Here is a 21308-nt window from a genome sequence, read left to right as displayed (position 1 = left end):
CAGGGATGATCTTTGGGAAAGCGAAGAAAACGCTGATGTCCTGCGATGATGGGGATATAAGGATAGGCATCCTAAATGTCTATGGACGCCAGGAACTCCCCCTGATGCAGGGAGGCCACCACTGTTTGGATGGACTCCATCTTTCCCCAAGTCCAGAATTGGACGCACCTTGCCCTCTTTTCCTGGGCATTGAAGTCTTTGGCCCTTTTTCCTGGGTAAAGGAGGCGGCTCCGCCCCTTAACACGCCTTCCGGCGCCTCCCCCTGGCTCCACGAGGTGTTTGGTCACCTCAAACATGGCCGCCCCCATGCTGGAGACACGAGGCTACGCCAATATGGCGGCCTCGTGTGCTCTGCAAGACAATGGTGGCGGCCTGTTAGGATAGCGGCGGCTTAGCAGCGGCCTGCGGGATCCTGTATTCGGCCTAGCGGCCTGCGGGAGTGCATCGGCCCCCCAAAATTCACCCTGCATGGTGATCAGCCTGGCCGGCGGTACCGGACCCCCGTCGGAAGGCAGCCTGCCCTTGCTGGAGGAATGCGATCTGGACTGCAGTTATACATGCATAGACATCGCCCTGTGAACACCTCTGACAGGTAGGATACCTTATGCTACCACAGTAATATTCTAGTACTGCCACTGACTTCAGTCATCTTTACAGTTTTGAAATGACATTAGATTGTCAGCTCCCAAACCAAGCCTCCTGGTTTCTTGTTCACAAAAATCACACTCAAATAGGGGGATCTTTGACATGTTATAGGATAGAGGGGAGACCCATCCTTACCATTTCAGAGAGGGGCCCGCGTTCACCACAAACCCGTCAGGGGGAAAAGGGGGAACATACTACTCACCATACCGGAACCAAGCGGGCGCCAACTCCTGACAGTACCCCTCTCCACCGGGGTGGGAGGGCTGTTACAATACGGACGCCGTGACTCACGGTCATTGGCGTTTAAGCGAGACGTTTAACTCGCAGGGTCAGTCCCCGTCCATTGGGACTATGTCGCGGCCGACCCAGCGCGGAGCTATGGCCTGCACGCGCTCGTAGGCTGAACTGGGGTGACCACTGGATATCAACATCCAGCCCGTCGCCCAGTTCCAGCTTTCTTGCTTGAAGATCTCACAGGAACACTGGAGAAAAAAGCTGTCTAAAAAATCTTTCTAAGAAAAAAATCCTGCCAGGACCGAAGATCCTAGCAAGGCATCTAGGTCCTTACTCCTAACTAGACAGAAAAAAACTGATTTGCTGTAGCAGGAAGTGAGAGGATATACCCTCTGGGACTGCCCCTAGGGTGTGGCCAGAACGTTTTCTTTCCTGTCTAGTCCTACTCCTGTAGAGGGCAGTATAACCCGAGTTGTTATTTATTTAACGAGGACTACGTCTGTCAATGAGCGACAGAGAAAGCTCTGTTTGTGGGAAAAAAAGGACGTAAATTTCGTTTGGGTACGGCGTTGCATGACCGCGCAATTGTCAGTTAAAGTCGCACAGCGCCGAATCGCAAAAAGTGGCCCAGACGTAAGACAGCAAAATGCTCGAGTGGTAAAATGGTTAATACACATCATTGCTTGTTTAAAGTGAGATTAAAAACACCATTCACAATGCCAATTTTATTTTTACCAAAAACACCAGGAACTTCATTCACAGGAAACGTGTGAGGGCAGCATGAATACTACAAGACAAAACCTGTATGAAAATGATGAGTTGAATTAATGAATCTTCCAAGTAGACATTACTTGTCCTTTGCAGATCATGGGTCTAACATTGATTGTATAAAGCCGCAAAAGTTGTATGTAAATTAAATTTGCTACTGAAAATAATCAGGTTTGTGCTTTAAATATACGTTTTTGTGATACGAACAGCCAGTAAAACATAGTTTCTTAAGATTAGACCCACTCAGCATAATACTAGGAAAAATGTTGTACAGTATTACCTTTTTAAACCATTCAGAAATAAGAACCCTAACTGTAGTTTTGTCAGCATTCCGGAAGTTACTGTTACTACAGTATTCTCTGCATATAATTAAAAAAGCCAAAACAGGTCACGTGCATAACACAGCTAAGAAAGTGACAAACGGGAGCACTGAATACTGATATGTTCTACTTGCTGGACATGTAGCTTTTTATATATAAAAAGTACTCAAGCAGGCAAAACGATGACAGGTTGCATATTGAAACTGCATGTGAATAGGAAAGAAAAAAATGTTGTATGACCTAAATATGGTTGAGATGTAACAAGTAAAAAAAAAAAATATTATAAAGGTACAAATTGTTAACACTTTTCACTGTTAAGGAATCAAAGACTCTAATACCAAAAATTAGGAGTATACTGCTTCAGACAAAGTGACATTCAAATCCGGAGCCAGGGTAGAAAGTGACTAAGTACTTGGTGCTGCTCTCTGATGAGGCATTTGGCAATATTTTATAGTCCTGGAGGATTCGACTTTAAAACGACGACACAAAAAAGGCACCCTGAAAAGGCGTTCTCAGACGAGAAAATATTTTAAAATCCATGTGGCAAGAGGAGACAAGCATTGTGTATTTTCTTTTTAAATAATAATTCTTTCTGCGGGGTGTTAATACTGCATTTTGTTAGATTGGCTCTGGTTTCAGTTTCTCTGCTAGGAAATCGTTGACAAAACTCTCCACAATCTCTGGAGTGATCTCCTCCACATCCATGACATACTTTGCTCTCGCAGACATGTCCAGTATGGTAAGCAGAGGGGCGGCTTCTGGGAGGTTTGTGAAATCCCGAAGGGAGTCCGTCATGTCATCCTGAAACAACAAAGAAAATCAAAAAGTTCACTTTGAGGATCATTTGGGGGGGGGGGGGGGGGGGTTGCGGGGAGACTTGTCAGACCTCCATCTAGGAGGAACAAGAAGGAACACCAATATATATTATAATTTGTATAAAATGAAATAGAAAAGATGCAATATGCATGTAATTTACTTTAATACTGTATTTTATGAGAATACATATGGCTTCTTTAGGACATATATGCAGCTAATCATTAAAAACTATAGACCCTTCAAAAAATTGATAATAGTTGTGAACAAATATGCAATAAGGGAATCTATCCTGAAACTTAAAATGATCACCTTGTAAAACAACACATTCAGTTTAAAAAAAAAAAAGAAAAGGCAAAACATTTGTGTACAGATATTAAAAAAAAAAAAAATGTCCCTTTTTTTTTTTTAATAAGTGATCACATTCTCTCTGTTCTCAGCTGCATAGGAGCTGGGGGGAAGATAAGACCGTGATTATAGCTAGCTGCTAAAGTAGCCGCTAGGGATAATCTTAACCTCCCTAGCAGTATTCCCGAGTGTGGCTGGGGATTAAATTTCAGTGCCAAAAGCGGTAACCCCAGCCACACTCGGGGTACTGCTAGGGAGATCGCTGGATCCTGTAAGAGAGGGTACTCACCTTGTCCCCAGGATCCAGCGATGTATCCCGGCAGTATGCGGCAGCCGGATCTTCCTCCCGACGCTCTGTGCCCCGGCTTCCGTCTACTGCGACGTGACGCTCGCAGGGGAGTGGAACCGGCGGAAAATTCAAACAGTAAAACACACCAAACACACTGATACATTACAAAATAAAATAAATTCACATTAGTTTCCCCCAGTGTCCTTTCTGTATGTATGTATATATATATATATATATATATATATATATATATATATATATATATATATATATATATATACACACACACATTATATATATATATATATATATATATATATATATATATATATATACACACATACACACACACACACACACACAGTGCCTTGCGAAAGTATTCGGCCCCCTTGAACTTTGCAACCTTTTGCCACATTTCAGGCTTCAAACATAAAGCTATAAAACTGTAATTTTTTGTGAAGAATCAACAAGTGGGACACAATCATGAAGTGGAACGAAATTTATTGGATATTTTAAACTTTGTTAAATAAAAAACTGAAAAATTGGCGTGCAAAATTATTCAGCCCCTTTACTTTCAGTGCAGCAAACTCTCTCCAGAAGTTCAGTGAGGATCTCTGAATGATCCAATGTTGACCTAAATGACTAATGATGATAAATAGAATCCACCTGTGTGTAATCAAGTCTCCGTATAAATGCACCGGCTCTGTGATAGTCTCAGAGGTCCGTTTAAAGCGCAGAGAGCAACATGAAGAACAAGGAACACACCAGGCAGGTCAGAGATACTGTTGTGGAGAAGTTTAAAGCTGGATTTGGATACAAAAAGATTTCCCAAGCTTTAAGCATCCCAAGGAGCACTGTGCAAGCAATAATATTGAAATGGAAGGAGTATCAGACCCAGGGCCGGTGTTAGGGGGGGCAAACTGGGCAACTGCCCAGGGCCCCGAATGTCCAGGGGCCCCGTGTCACTGTCAGCAGCGGGCTCCAGGGGCGGACTGAGCGGTCGGGCACTTCGGACGGGAAGGGAACCCGCCGCCCAGTACAGCACTAATTCACCCGATGTTGTCTCAGAGACAACATCGGGATATCGGGAACCGCCGCTCAGCGACCAGTGCTATGGAAGTGGGAGGAGGGGAGGGGCCCTGCGGCCGCCGCTATAGAACTAGGAGGCGGGGTCCGGCGGCCAGTTCTATATTGAAGTGTGAGGAGGGGAGACGACCTGTAACCCCGCCTACACATCAGCCGAGTCATTCTTAGCCCCGCCCTCTGTGCTCATTAAGGACGCCTAGCCCCGCCTACACCACAAAGAGTCCCTCTTAGACCCGCATTCTCGTTGGTCCGTGCACATTGAAGAGCTCTAGCCCCGCCCACACTTTAGCCAAGTTACTCCTAGCCCTCCCCAGTGAATATTGACACATAGCTCCGCCCACACATTGGCCGAGTCACTCTCCTTCGTCACGCTGAGGGCACCTAACCCCGCCCACACCTCAGCGGAGTCACGTGAACGCGACGTTGTGAAAGGTCCTGTGGCCCACTCCGCCTTCGGATCTATGGTGTCCTCATAAGTGGTGAGGTCAGTGAGTAGATAACAGGAATACAGTACAGTAGTACAGGTTTTGTTCAAGGCAAGCCCAGCTAACTACCACATCCACTGACACCCCCACTAACATGTGATCTCCCCTAAATTCACCATAGTGGTGAACTTGGGGGAGATCACATATTGGTGGGGGTGTCAGTGGTGAATTGTGTGGTGGGGGGACGACGACATAGCAGTGGTGAACTTGGGGGACATCACATATTGGTGGTGGTGTGGGGGGTATGACACAGCAGTGGGGAATTTGGGGGACATGATCACATATTGGTGGGGGTGTCAGTGGTGGTGTAGGGGTGGGAATGACACAGCGGTGGTGAATTTTGTGGGGAAATCACATATTGGTACGGGGTCTGTGGCACAAACCCCCTACCAATATGTGATTTCCCCACAAAATTCACCACCGCTGTGTCATTCCCCCCCCCCCACCACACAATTTACCACTGACACCCCCACCAATATGTAATCTCACCAAATTCACCACTGCTGTGTCATTCGGAGGGAATGACACAGTAGTGGTGAATTTGGTGAGGAGATCAGTGGTGAATTGTGTGCGGGGGGGGGGGGTATGATATAGTAGCGGTGTAGCCCCCCCCCCCAAAACCACACAATTCACCACTGACACCCCCACCCTAATATGTGATCCCCCCACCAAATTCTCCACACCTTCCCGTCCGCCGTCAGAGAAGAGGCAGCGGGCGGCGCCGACCGAGTCGCAGCGCCATGGAGAAGGAAGAAGTCGACTCCCGAGCAGCACGGTCGCCAGGGAGTCGGGACGGTGACGGGCGGCGCGCATGCAGGTCGAGACGAGGACTCGGAGGGAGAAGACGTCCGACCGAGTCCCGAGCAGCACGCCAGGCACGGTGACGGCAGTGGCACCAGAGGTAAGTGAAGTCCTCCGGGGGGGGGGGGGGGGTCACGCATTGATGGGGACATGCTGGACACTGCATTGATGGGGGACATGCTGGTCAGGTCACTGTGCATTGATGGGGGACATGCTGGTCAGGTCACTGTGCACTGATGGGGGACATGCTGGTCAGGTCACTGTGCATTGAATGGGGGACATGCTGGTCAGGTCACTGTGCATTGAATGGGGACATTCTGGACACTGTGCATTGATGGGGGACATGCTGGTCACTGTGCATTGATGGGGGACATGCTGGACACTGTGCAGTGATGGGGGACATGCTGGACACTGTGCATTGATGGGGGACATGCTGGACACTGTGCATTGAATGGGGACATGCTGGACACTGTGCATTGAATGGGGACATGCTGGACACTGTGCATTGAATGGGGACATGCTGGACACTGTGCATTGAATGGGGACATGCTGGTCACTGTGCATTGATGGGGGACATGCTGGTCACTGTGCATTGTGGACACTGTGCATTGAATGGGGACATGCTGGTCACTGTGCATTGAATGGGGACATGCTGGACACTGTGCATTGAATGGGGACATGCTGGACACTGTGCATTGAATGGGGACATGCTGGACACTGTGCATTGATGGGGGACATGCTGGTCACTGTGCATTGTGGACACTGTGTATTGATGGGGGACATGCTGGTCACTGTGCAGTGAATGGGGACACGCTGGTCAATCTTGAACCAACCTAATGATTGCTTGTTAAGTCACGCAATTTTTTACAGCGTTTTTTGCCGCAAAGCAATGCCTATTACGTTTTTCTGTTTGCGCCCCCCCCCCAAAAAAAATTTTGAGCACCAGCCGCCACTGGTAATTCGTATGTGTCCTGGATTAAAGGGGTGAGGTAGCAACCCTACCCACCTAGACCTGGCAATTTACTATTGTAATGCTCTGGTTTTGTCTATGTATGATTTTTGTAATGCACTGGTCTTGGTTTGTGAATTATTTATATTGCACTTGTTTATAAATTATTGCACTTTTGTTCCTTGTGTCTAAAGATTGTGTAGGGTGTCTGGCGGCGGGATGTGGGTGTGTCTGGAGGCGGGGCAAGGGTGTAACTGGAGGCGGGACATGGGTGGGGCCTGGAAGGGGGCCCTAATTTATTTTGCCCGGGGGCCCTGAGAGTTCTCAGTCCGCCCCTGGCGGGCTCCATTTTACAAAGGGGCCCCGTCACTGTCTGGAGCCCATAGCACCGATCTTACTGATTCCTAGCGCACCTGTAGAAGGACACGGCCCCTCTCTTCCCTTTCCCTTGCCGGTTGGTGCAATTGGGTGCCGCGCAGCATATCACCATATATGGCGCCTATATTTTTGGTAGAATATAAAAAAATTTGGGGCCCCACTTTTAGGTTTGCCCAGGGCCACACTTTGTCTAAAACCGGCCCTGATCAGACCACTGCAAATCTATGAAGACCTGGCCGTCCCTTTAAACTTTCAGCTCATACAAGGAGAAGACTGATCAGAGATGCAGCCAAGAGGCCCAGAGATCTACAGCTGAGGTGGGAGACTCTGTCCATAGGACAACAATCAGTCGTATACTGCACAAATCTGGCCTTTATGGAAGAGTGGCAAGAAGAAAGCCATTTCTTAAAGATATCCATAAAAAGTGTTGTTTAAAGTTTGCCACAAGCCACCTGGGAGACACAGCAAACATGTGGAAGAAGGTGCTCTGGTCAGATTAAACCAAAATCAAACTTTTTGGCAACAATGCAAAACATTATGTTTGGCGTAAAAGCAACACAGCTCATCACCCTGAACACACCATCCCCACTGTCAAACATGGTGGTGGCAGCATCATGGTTTGGGCCTGCTTTTCTTCAACAGGGACAGGGAAGATGGTTAAAATTGATGGGAAGATGGATGGAGCCAAATACAGGACCATTCTGGAAGAAAACCTGATGGAGTCCGCAAAAGACCTGAGACTGGGACAGAGATTTGTCTTCCAACAAGTCAATGATCCAAAACATAAAGCAAAATCTACAATGGAATGGTTCACAAATAAACATATCCAGGTGTTAGAATGGCCAAGTCAAAGTCCAGACCTGAATCCAATCGAGAATCTGTGGAAAGAACTGAAAACTGCTGTTCACAAACGCTCTCCATCCAACCTCACTGAGCTCGAGCTGTTTTGCAAGGAGGAATGGGCAAAAATTTCAGTCTCTCGATGTCCAAAACTGATAGAGACATACCCCAAGCGACTTACAGCTGTAATCGCAGCAAAAGGTGGCGCTACAAAGTATTAACTTAAGGGGGCTGAATAATTTTGCACGCCCAATTTTTCAGTTTTTTATTTTTTAAAAAAGTTTGAAATATCCAATAAATTTCGTTCCACTTCATGATTGTGTCCCACTTGTTGATTCTTCACAAAAAATTAGTTTTATATCTTTATGTTTGAAGCCTGAAATGTGGCAAAAGGTTGAAAAGATCAAGGGGGCTGAATACTTTCGCAAAGCACTGTATATATATATATATATATATATATATATATATATATATATATATATATATATACACACACACACACACACACACGCATACTTTAACTTATTTATAGTTATTATATTACAATTTATGATTTTGTGTTTCAAACTTTATCATACCCGAGATGTTATAGAGAAGAACGCACAGTAAAAAAAAAAATCATATGTAAATAGTTGGTTTGGGCTGCTCATTCTTAAGAATTACATGCAAAATAATGGTACCGCTTTCAGCACCTAAAATAGGAAAGAATCATACCGCCAGGGAGGTTAAGAGAATCCTGCAGGCTGGCTGTGCCCAAGTAGATCGATCGATCAATTTGGTACATTCACCCTGCCCATTAACAGTTCTAATTTTGGCCAGTTCCTGCTGAAAATAGTTTGTTTGAGCCAACTTGGAACAAACAAGGTATTTCCTTTACTAATAGCTATGGCTGCTCTCAGAGAAGTCTAAACTGTATGCAGCATTAGCTACATACGGTACACACTGATGTGCTCTGGCAGCAGTACGGGACTTCCGTTCCCGTTTCCAGAACAAAGTTGTTTCAGGTGAACTCTGCTCACAGGAAGAAAGGTATTTGATCAATGAATACAAGGCTTCTCTGATTGGCTGAGGTGAAGAGGTGGGCAGATGTCGCAATGATCTCTACCCTCAGCCAATCAGTGGTAGCCTTGTAATTAAGTGTTCTTGCATTGCAAGACCACTTACGGTTATCTTACATATATATTCTTATTATTATAGCCAAATTTACCACCCTAATCCTCCCACAGTTTTTACACTACATAGACAGTAATATACCGAAACGTGCGGATTGTTCCCGATTGGTGTGCTATTACTTTGTGGAACGTTTCGAGAATGGTTCACAAAATATCGTCATTTTTGTGGCAAAATTGGTCCCATAGGAATGAATGGCGAAATGTTCAAAACTAGAGCGGGAGCTGAAAAATCAGGACATGATTTCTAAACTGCCACCACTCTTTCTAGCCCAGCTACACAAATCTTATGTCAAAACGTTCAGCTATCCATGCTGCCACTAAAAATGTCCACGGCTAAGCCATAGTCCTGATAGTTTTTACAATATGACCATTTGTTTGCAACTCATGCCGCCTATTGACATTCATTGAAACTCCACTCTAGCCACCTCAAATCTGAAGGGCAATTTCTAAACTGAGACTGTGCCTTCATTTTTAATATTTCAGAGACATACTATGCACAAAAATGTAGGTCTGGGTCTTGTGATTCTCCCAATATAAAGCTCTTCACTGTAGGATTTACAGTTTTTAAAGCTACAACCGTTTGAAGATGGCAACTGCCAGTGAAGTGAGCAATTTGGAGCAGTTTGTTTTTAACAGCTCTTCTCTGCCCGATTTGAAATCTAATTTTGAATTTGTGACAATTTTTTCTAACTGCCAAAATTTAAACGGCTGCCACCACACACACCCACACCGCACATAAAATACAAGGCTTCCTCTAAATAACTGAGCGGCACTAAACAGGACTCAATTTTGTTCTGGGAACAGGGTGGGAAGTTCTCATACCGTTGCCAGAACACATCGCTGTAAACTGCATGTAGCTCATGCTACATGTAGTTTATACAACACTAATGGTGACTGCAGCAGTGACAGCGAGTTACATGGATTGGGCGAGAAGAGGGAGTATAGCTGACCTCATTAGAAAAGGAAAACTTAACAGCTGGCAGAATGGTTTAGAGGTGAATGGGAAGGTGGGGATGGGGAAAAATTGATTTGCTCAGAGTTGGGCTTTGAAGGCTTCAGAAACAGGTAAATGGCTTGATGAAAATTCCCCTCAACTGTCAGTGGTCCGTACATTTTTAGACTCTTCACAAGGAGGAATTCATTTATAACTTGTAGAAGTTCTAAGTATATTTTTCAATATTTAGCCTCCTGAAGCCAAACATAACACACTAAACGAATCTGTGGTTTTCTATAATGGTAAGGCTAATAGATTTTGCTATTATATTGTAAAATTCACAAAATGCAATAGGTGTATATGGCAAATGCTGATGAAATGCTGACAATTAAACACAGTGACCGCAGCCTGTTAAGCCTGGTTTGGCAGTTATTAAATAAGGCGGTCATTGTTAATAGGGTATCGTTGTAAAATCAGGCACAGACTGATCGCTAAACATGGCTTCATGTACAGTATCTCACAAAGGTAAGTACACCCCTCACATTTCTGTAAATATTTTATTATATCTTTTCATGTTACAACACTCAAGAAATTACACTTTGCTACAATGTAAAGTAGTGAGTGTACAGCTTGTATAACAGTGTAAATTTGCTGTCCCCTCAAAATAACACACAGCCATTAATGTCTAAACCGCTGGCAACAAAAGTGAGTACACCCCTAAGTGAAAATGTCCAAATTGGGCCCAACTAGCCATTTTCCCTCCCCGCTGTCATGTGACTCGTTAGTGTTTCAATGTTTCAGGTGTGAATGGGTAGCAGGTATGTTAAATTTGGTGTTATCGCTCTCACTCTCTCATACTGGTCACTGGAAGTTCAACATGGCACCTCATGGCACAGAACTCTCTAAGGATCTGAAGAAATGAATTGTTGTTTTACATAAAGATGGCCTAGGCTATAAGAAGATTGCCAAGACCCAGAAACTGAGGTGCAGCATGGTGGCCAAGACCATACAGCAGTTTAACAGGCCAGGTTCCACTCAGAACAGGCCTCGCCGTGGTCAACCAAAGGAGTTGAGTGCCCGTGCTTAGCGTCATATCCAGAGGTTATCTTTGGGAAATAGACGTATGGGTGCTGCCACCATTGCTGCAGAAGTTGAAGGGGTGGGGGAGTTAGCTTGTCAGTGCTCAGATCATATGCCACACACTGTATCAAATTGGTCTGCATGGTTGTTGTCCCAGAAGGAAGCCTCTTCTAAAGATGATGCAGAAGAAGGCCCGCAAACAGTTTGCTGAAGACAAGCAGACTAAGGACATGGATTACTGGAACCATGTCCTGTGGTCTGATGAAACCAAGATAAACTTATTTGGTTCAGATTGTGTCATGTGTGTGTGGCGGCAACCAGGTGAGGAGTACAAAGACAAGTGTTTTGCCTACAGTCAAGCATGGTGGTGGGAGGGTCATGGTCTGGCGCTGCATGAGTGCTGACGGCACTAGGGAGCTACAGTTCATTGAGGGAACTATGAATGCAAACATGTACTGCAACATACTGAAGCAGAACCTGATCCCCTCCCTTCAGGGACTGCGCCGCAGGGCAGTATTCCAACATAAGGACCCCAAACACAACTCCAAGATGACCACTGCCTTTCTAAAGAAGCTGAGGGTAAAGGTGATGGACTGGCCAAGCATGTCTCCACACCTAAACCCTATTGAGCATCTGTGGGGCATCCTCAAATAGAAGGTGGGGAAGGCAAGTTCTCTAACATCCGCCAGCTCCGTGGCAACCTGTGAAGCTCTAGATAACACCATGCTTAAAAGGGTTAGGACAGTGCTGAAAAATAATGGTGGCCACACAAAATATTGACGCTTTGGGCCCAATTTGGACATTTTCACATAGGGGTGTACTCACTTTTGCTGCCAGCCGTTTATACATTAATGGCTGTGTGTTGAGCTATTTTGAAGGGACAGCAAATTTACACTGTTATACAAGCTGTACACTCACTACATTACAATGTGGCAAGGTGTAATTTCTTTAGTGTTGTCACATGAAAAGATATAATAAAATATTTACAAAAATGTGAGGGGTTTACTCACTTTTGTGAGATACTGTATCACATGCTAAATATGGAGCTTTCCCATTTATACTGTATGTGGTATGCATGGGAATGGACATAGACTATTTATACTGTCAGGCACAGGACTACCTTTCTACATGTTTGCAAGGAGGAAATAAAAGTAATGACTGTGCTAAGTGGTAATAATGGGATTGGTTTCATAATCATCAATCAGCTGTGCAGCTGCAGAGCACGAATAAGGAAATCTGCTGGGCCTGCATCCCTTTAGACATTTCCTATTGGGAGTATCTAATCAAAAATTACATTTTTGTTCCAGGGGATGCCTGAAATCGGACTTGCATCTTAGGCAGACTTCTGGGAAAATCAGTGAGCCAATCACACAAGCAGGAAATTATGTTTCTGGGGTGTGTTCAGTACACATTCTGTGTACAGAAGAACTTTCAGAAAATTACAGCAGCTGCACATTAAAATGGAAAGGTATTTTTAATAGCATTCAATTATAATGTGACTTGTGTGGAATTGTATACGCTATATTATTTTTTTGTTTGTTTTTTCCCTTAGTAATTCAAAGAACTTTTCATTTTTAGCCAGCCTTTCCAATAGAAATAAATTCTTACTTTAACAGTCTAGTGAGCATGTAGCATAAATTATTATTCATTTATTGATACAAAAGTGTCTGCAGCACTGTACAAAATGAAGACAGTCTATGGAAAAAAAAAACCTAAAAACACACACTTAAGACAGTAAGCCCTTCCCAAATAAGCTTTACATTTTTTTTGTGAACATTTGGTTTGATTTTGATCATAGTATTTGCCAATGTACCAAATCAAGCATCCCCAGCAATTAGACATGCAGTTCTGTTTCTGTTCACTAGAGGGTACCAGCCACCCCACTCTACAGCCAAACAAGGGGCAGTGCCAGGACAGTACTCTGAAAGCTGAGAACATGGTGAGAGACAGAGAACAGGAAATTCCAGGATAAAGTACGTAGATATACAGACAACACCTCTACGGGGGATGTAATTGGCCTTGAGCCAATTCAAATGCCATATTTAAATACAGAATTGCTTTGTACAAATTGTATGTTTTATTCTGTCTGCACTGCAGAAAGAGATGCCGGGCAGGGTCTTAAAGTGTTAGTTAGAACGTTAGAAAAGGGATTCTATGGTAAAAATGAAAGAAAACAAGTGATGTATTCTGCAAAGCTGCATGCTTTCCTACTATACATCTATCTAAATAAAATCTTGGTGTGAGCACTGTGTGTGTTTTAACACTGGATTACTATTTGGTGCCAGGCCACATTTTTGTAATGTAAGTAAAGCAAAACTTTCTCTGTTAGAGGGACAAACACCATCACAGCAGAGAATTCTCAAAATAAAGTCGGACAATCCGGATATTTTTTTCCCCCCATTAAGAGTCCACCAGGCATATGAACAGGGGCTGACTGGCAACTTTCTGCCCAGGGGGCAAGTACAAACCAGAGGCCCATGGTGCAGCGACTCTGCCCCCCCCTCCCACTCTCCCTCATACCGGCCTCCTCCTGACCCCATTCCAGGCTGAAGCTTGCTCCAGGTACTCTCTACTCACTGGCCGAATCTGGGTTCCCGACCGGGCCAGCAGTGGGCAGTTGATGGGAGCTGGGACAGCTCGGTTAGGGCTGCAAGGGGAAGGAGAGTCTCCAGTGGGGACATTTTACTCCTCTGTAACAGGAACCCTTAAGGCATGTCTGTGGCAGAAGCGGTGCAGCCGTTTTAGGGGGCATCAGAGAGAACGGGGGGCAATTGCCCCCCTGCCCCAGTCCTCTCCTGCATATGAAAAAAAAAAAAAAGCAGTCCTTGCTGCACTACTCATCTCCTCTCCTACATCGCCCCACAGTAAATCCTTTTTGCCACAAGATGTACACTATCGTTAAAATGTTTGGGGTCACTTAGAAATGTCCTTATTTTTGAAAGAAATGCACTGTTTTTTTCAAAGAAGATAACATTAAATTAATCAGTCTAAATATTGCTAATGTAGTAAATGACTATTCTAGCTGGAAACAGCTGATTTTTTATGGAATATCTAAATGGGTGTACAGATGCCCATTTCCAGCAACCATCACTCCTATGTTCTAATGGTACATTGTGTTAGCTAATCATGTTAAAAGGCTAATTGATAATTACAAAACCCTTGTGCGATTATGTTAGCACAGATGAAAACTGTTGTGCTGATTAGAGAACCTATAAAATTGGCCTTCCTTTGAGCTAGTTGAGTATCTGGAGCATCAGCATTTGTAAGTTCAATTATACTTTTAAAATGGCCAGAAAGAGAACTTTCTTCTGAAACTCGACAGTCTATTCTTGTTCTGAGAAATGAAGGCGATTCCATGCAAGAAATTGCCAAGACATGAAGATTTCCTACAACGGTGTGTACTACTCCCTTCAGGAAACAGCACAAACAGGCTCTAACCAGAATAGTAAGAGAAGTGGGAGAACGCGATGCACAACTCAGCAAGAGGAAAAGTACATTAGAGTCTCTAGTTTGAGAAACAGGCACCCCACAGGTCCTCAACTGGCAGCTTCAATAAATGGTACCCACAAAACGCCAGTTTCAACATCCACAGAAGAAGAGGAGGCTCCGATATGCTGGCCTTCTAGGCAGAGTTGCAAAGAAAAAGCCATATCTGAGACTGGACAATAAAAGGAAAAGATTAGGATGGGCAAAAGAACACAGACAGACAGAGGAGGATTGGAAAAAAGTGTTATGAACAGATAAATCTAAGTTTGAGGTGTTTGGATCACACAGAACAACATATGTGAGACGCAGAACAAGCAAACAGACGCTGGAGGAGTGCCTGATGCCATCTGTCAAGCATGGTGGAGGTAATGTGATAGTCTGGGGCTGCTTTGGTGCTAGTAAAGTGGGAGATTTGTACAAGGTAAAAGGGATTTTGAATAAGGAAGGCTATCACTCCATTTTGCAACGCCATGCCATACCCTGTGGACAGCGCTTGATTGGAGCCAATTTCCTCCTACAACAGGACAATGACCCAAAGCACACCTCTAAACTACTCAAGAACTATTTGGGAAAAAGCAGTCAGCTGGTATTCTGTCTGTAATGGAGTGGCCAGCGCAGTCACCAAATCCCAACCCTATTGAGCTGTTGTGGGAGCAGCTTGACCGTATGGTACATAAGAAGTGCCCATCAAGCCAATCCAACTTGTGGGGGGTGCTTCAGGAAACGTGGGGTGAAATTTCTTCAGATTACCTCAACAGAATGACAGCTAGAATGCCAAAGGTCTGTAGGGCTATAATTACTGAAAATGGAGAATTAGTTGATGAAAGCAAAGTTTGAAGGACAAAATTATTATTTCAAATAAAAACTCATTATTTCTAACCGATAAGCTGCTACAGTAAGTACATCTAAAATTTCGAATGCAGCAGTTTCTCATTTTAGGCAGAATACAAGAAGAGATATCCCCAGACACACTTTGCAGGACTGTGACTCCAGCCCAGTGCATTCTCTTCTGCTTAATAGTGCTCTGCATATTTTCTGTACTTAAGGAGGGCACAGTTCTGTTAGGTAAATGTGCCAAATGAACATCTGTAAAACTTGCCTTGTAATGCTCTACTCCTAAACATGAGCTCAGCGGGCCCTCTGAAGCAGTTCTAGGATGTCTTCGCTGGTGATATCTGCATGCAAACAATGCCAGGTAAGGGCTCATGCCCACAGGGCTCTTTTCCAGGTGTTTGACTTTTTTTTTCAACCTGTAAAAGGCTCTATTGGCACTTTTCCACTGCAAGTACCGGCTCGGCTCTACTCGGCCCGGTTTGCTTTTCCACTGCTGGTACCGCATGGTACTTTGTTGGAACGGTTCGGTACGATTTGCTTTTCCACTAAAGTAGTAATAAAGTTAAGTGGGTGGGATAACAATGGGGTGGGTGGGATTCTCTGACCAATCATTGGCTAGTAGTGACTGCATGCAAAGGATTGTGGGATATGGTACCGGGTATGGTATCTCTTGGAACCACAATCGAGGTGGTACTGTTTTTGAGAGCTGTACCGTTCGGTTCCATGCAGTGGAAAAGCGCCACCGTACCGAACCGTTCCTACACTATACCATGCAGTACCAGCAGTGGAAAAGCACAAAAGCGAGCCGAACCGTTCGGTTCCATGCAGTGGAAAAGCGCCATATGTTAGCCTATGTGTCCATACAGACATAAGCATTTACGGGGAAATTAGAAGAGGAGCGTTTACAGGCTATAAAAAAAAAAAAAAAAAAAAAAAACATCACCAGCATGTTCGGGGAGAAGAGCTTTTGCGCAGAAAAAACAGTTGAAGCATGTAAACGTGCCTAAACATGCCTTAATGCTAGATGCATTACATGCTTGAGAGTTTATTCAATGCTAGATGCATTACATGCTTGAGAGTTTATTCATTTAACTGAGCAGAATAAATTAACATTCTGGCCAATGCAATCCATAAATGCTCAAATGCTTATGGAGTGTTGGTAGTGGTAGTAAAGTCAGTTATTATAAAAAAAATCGCTGACAGGCAAGGTTTTTATAACAGAAGAGGCCCTAGAAGTCTCTTCCGTCAAATCTCCCCCCTGCCTGTTAGCAAGTAATGTCATCTGAGCCGAACATGCGCAGCTCAGACCACATTTACGGCCCACTTTGTGTGCCGCTGTGATGGGACTCCCATGCTCATGCACGGGAGTTACATCGCACCAGTCACAGCCAATCAAGCGGCTGAACAACGCAAACTAGGAAGAAAGGTCGGGCGAAGATAGAAGCTGCTGGGAATAGGGGAGAATGGTGAGAGTGCAGCGTTTGTAGGCAAGTCGGTCATGATGTACTAGTATGCAGTGCATAAAAGTATGTTATGGTTTAAGGCTCTCAGGGGACCCGGTTTTTTTTAAATACATTTTTAAACTTTACTACCGCTTTAACGTGCCCAAACACATGCAATATGCAGTTTGGTGGAGCAAGGTGGAAAGTCAGGGGAGAAAATCAAAACACCCCATCAAGATATTGGAAGAAAACCCTGGCCCCAAAATAAAATAATAAAAAAAAATGTTTAATAGTTGCATATTTTCAAAAATAATTCTGCTGCCCCATTTCATTTATGTCAGTTCCAAGGGACTATTCCGATGCTGGCAAGGAGGCAAATTGTGTTCTGTATATCCCATATGTTATACTATACATTCAGTTATGTTATGACAAGTATGCAACACTTGAAAGATCTTTACAGATAACAATAACCCAGAATCAACTGTGCATAGAGGCTGCTGTAAGCTCTGAATCCACTGAATCCTCTCATACCGCGTATGCCACAGCTCTCCAGCAATCCCCACATAGCAGATGGAAAACTCTTCGTAAAATACAACAGCCTCTGCACAGTTAATGTGAGATGGGACAGCAAAATTATATTTAGAACCAAAGAAGAAAAAAAAAAAAAAGCAACACTGTAACGAATCAGTGGTGGACTGCAATAACATGCACATTACCAATACCATAACTATTTTGCTACAGTTGCTTACTACGGTCATTCTCCTGCATAATTTCAGATTAGATAACCACCCCGCTTAACTGTGTAGCACAGTTTAAGCTGAAAGTAGCTCTAAAGGCTTGAGGTTTTTATCTTATTGGATTGCCTGTCTCAGTGATGTGTGTGCCCTTGTACTATAGAGTCCCATAAAGCAAACTGTTGAAGATCACTGTTGAGGAGCTAACTAGGGCCAGAGGACTGAGGATTGCTACTGTAGACAGCAGCCACAAGCACTTCATTGCTGGTATGTAGTGCCCCTGATGCAGTTCGAAAAAAAAAAAATCCCAACTTTAGCTTTACCATCTTCATTTTTTCCTATCATACCCAAAGTGTCACTCAACTAGTCTAGACGCTGAAAAGATCAACTTTTATGTCGAGATCCACCCAGATGCATGAATGGCAGCTGCCTCAGCTTTTCAGCGCACCAATGAGAGCCTGAGCCAGCCATTCCCACCCCTTCCACAGCCCTGCTCTCCAGTGAGCATTGGAGGGGCAGAGCAGAGAGCAGACTGACAGTCACAAGCCCTCAGCTCATTGAAGACTGAGAACTGAGCAATTAGTGGTCTTTAATTGCTCAATTCTCAGTGTAGAGGCAGCAGGGGACAGATGCAGTATCACACCTAGGCCTCTACACCTAGGTGAGTAGGTATGTTTTTTTTTTTTCCAAAACCCGCACTTCTCTTTAATCAGTATTGCAGGGTCATTGGTCAGAAAGTAATAAGTGTTTGAGGGTGTATGCTAAATATAATGGGGCATCCAAAATACTATATATAGAATATTGTATGAGCATGGAAAAGAAAATATCTTTGCTATAAAGTGCTGGTGCTTCTCCCAAATGCAAAAATGGTAAGCAAACTCCTCTAAGCCTGTGCTGCATCCTTTGCTGTCAGCAGGATTTAAATGTTTCTAAAAAGTAACTTTTTTTCAGAAAAATACTCTATACTATACCTCTATATAGTCTATACTTACCTGTTCTGTGTAATGGTTTTGCACAGAGCTGCCCCAATCCTCCTCTTTTCGGGTCCCCTGCCGGTGCTTCTGGCTCCTCCTCTCCTTATCCAGTGCCCCCATAGGAAGCCACTTTCTATGGAGCACTTATGTGGGCTCGCTCCCGAGCCCCGCTGTCTGCGTCCATAGATACAGCGGGGCATGGCCCCCACCCCCCGCTCCCTCATCACAGAGTTTAATTGACATCAGCGGGAGCCATTGGCTCTGCCCTGTGAGGATGGACAGAGCAGAGAAAGCCACTGCTCTCATGCACAGGGCTTGATCGCAATGGGACTCAGGTAAGTATAAGGAGGGGTTTGGGGGGGGGGGGGGGTAGCTGGATACAGCAGTTTTTTATTCATGCAGTTAAAAAAAAAAAAAAAAACATTTTAAGAGCCCCAGAGGTTACTACTATTAGCACTCTGCTTGTGCCAATCAATATATGGTAGCTTGACAAACAAGCAAAAAGTAAAGGCAACCTTACCTTTAACAGCAATATAACTCTAGACTTCATGTTTTGGATCTAAGTGACTTTTCAGTGAAATATGAAAATATTTCACATATTTAGCCAAGAAACTGTAGAAAGTAGTAATCACTGGTGACAATCACAAGCTTTAGCCTGACAGAGATGAAGTGAGGACACTGATGAGGAAGCTAGGCCTCGTTAGTCACATTGCCTAGCAGAGCAGATTTGCTGTGCAATCCTAAAATGAAATAATGTGCTCCTCCTATTTTTTTTTTTCTCACAATAATTGCTCTACAGTTGGATTGTACTGCTGAAAAGAAACAGATGTGAAAACTAATACAAAAATCATTCCTTTCCTGACTGAATAGCATGATCGATTGCATGCATGGAAAAGGAAAGCAAATTCTTTTGCGCACAGCAGGTTTATAGTCTATCCAGTCCTGAACACACCTCTTTTCTGCAGACGTCTTCTATTTCAACTTTAAGATAGCAACTGATTTACAGCCACTCGTATTCCTTATTTCATGAAACTGGGCAAACTGAAAAGGCTTGACACCCAGTGGGATGGATTTATTAATTCCATTAACAACAGAACGTAGTGTGTTGAGGTGTGTTGTGTTAAGAGCCCATTTCAAAATGAATGGGCTTGTCAACACACAAAAAAAAAAGGTCCCGTGTGATTTTTTCAGAGTAGGGCAACACATAAAGCAATATGCATCTGTTGATTACGGCGAACTAGAACACAGGTGCATTTTAGCTCACTGTAGATATTCAATGGAGTTCAATGAACTTGCATTGAACTGCACATTTAAGTTATAACATGGATGATGTTACATGTTATAATATGGTCTGTAGTGTGAATGAGCTCTAATGAAATACAGCATGTTTATTCTTCAAAGTAAGGCCCCTTTCACACATATGGACCGTTTGTACGTTTTTCATCCATCCATTGACGGATGAAAAACGAACATCAATGCATTCCTATAGAAAAACAGATGATCATCCGTTTACATCTGTTTTCATCCGCTTCTGTCAATATCCATTTTTTTGAACAGATAAAAGCCAATCATGTGCCAGCGAAAACCCAATTGGTGGGATGTGGTTTGACGCACTGTGTGACAGAATGCTTCTGCACTCTTCACTAAGAATGTGAAGAGCTGTGTCTGTCAATGAACGAAAGAGAAAAGACAAGTCCATCCAGTCCACCTCCACAATAGAGATAGGCAAACAACAGCCCAAAGACAGAAGCCTCAGTAATAACAGCTCTCCTCAGAGAGATTGGCCAGTTATCCACACCCATGGCCAGGCAGACTTGTACAGACAGATGGTGACCTGAGCTGCTTCTCCTTCACATGACTGCACATAAGCAGATGAGCTCAAAACTTCGCTCTCCATCTTCTGCTTGTTCAGAAAACCTCTATAAAGCTCCATCCACAAATAAAAACCCATGCACACTTTTGCATGTGGCATTTAGGACAGTCCACTGATTTCATTTTGCTGCCCTATGCATGAAAAAGGCACTGAAGAAGTGCCCAACCCTTCTGAAGAATCCTGCAACACCAAAACACATGGTGCTTTGTTACCATGCATTTTGGTGTGCACTTTGCTAGTTCTGTGGGGATGCCATTAGGAATTAATGGCACCACAGCCCGTCTGCAAAAGAACTGTGTTTGTACATTGTGTAAGCACATCATTTTGCGGGTGTTTCCGCAATGCACAAATGTAAATCTAGCCTAATAGATCCAAACGTGCTTCACAAGCTTCCCTTAGTTTCCAGGGGAGATGGGAAACGGAAACGTATATTAATGCTTTACCTTCTAAACATGAATTTGAACAATATCTCAAACCTAATAAAAAAATATGTATAAATCTGAGATGGCGGATCTGAAAAGAGACGCAGATGGCAGAATACATGAAACTGAAAAGACCACAATTGATTTAAAGTGTTACCAAACCCACAACAGTAAAATTAGTCTGTATATGCTTGTTATACACACTGTGGAACCAAAAAAGGCTGTTTGATCCTGTATGCACAAATCTTCCTCTTTTTGCATTGTTCCCAAAACATGTCTAGATAAGACAGTTACTGGAGTCAGGCTGCACATGCTCAGTTTGGTGGGTATTGCTTTTTTTTTTCTTGGGAGAGTGCATGTGATCAGCACAGGGCCAATCAGCACTGTCCAGACAGAGGATC

General features: G+C 43.9%; 1 protein-coding gene across 1 annotated transcript in view; it reads right to left on the bottom strand.

Moving 5' to 3' along the window:
* Window positions 1–1900: 1900 nt before the first annotated feature.
* Window positions 1901–21308, bottom strand: part of NXN (nucleoredoxin) — a 251864-nt gene continuing 232456 nt past the window's right edge. Inside the window, exon 8 of the mRNA XM_082244826.1 lies at window positions 1901–2768. Within this exon, the coding sequence (XP_082100952.1) occupies window positions 2586–2768 (183 nt within the window). The 3' untranslated portion in view covers window positions 1901–2585. The remainder of the gene's footprint in view (window positions 2769–21308) is intronic.

The sequence above is a fragment of the Pelophylax lessonae genome (genome assembly GCF_965119305.1).
Source record: "Pelophylax lessonae genome assembly, chromosome: 2".
Taxonomy (NCBI): Eukaryota; Metazoa; Chordata; class Amphibia; order Anura; family Ranidae; genus Pelophylax; species Pelophylax lessonae.
Note: the sequence above shows the minus strand (reverse complement) of the source record. Positions and strands in the feature narration are given on the sequence as shown.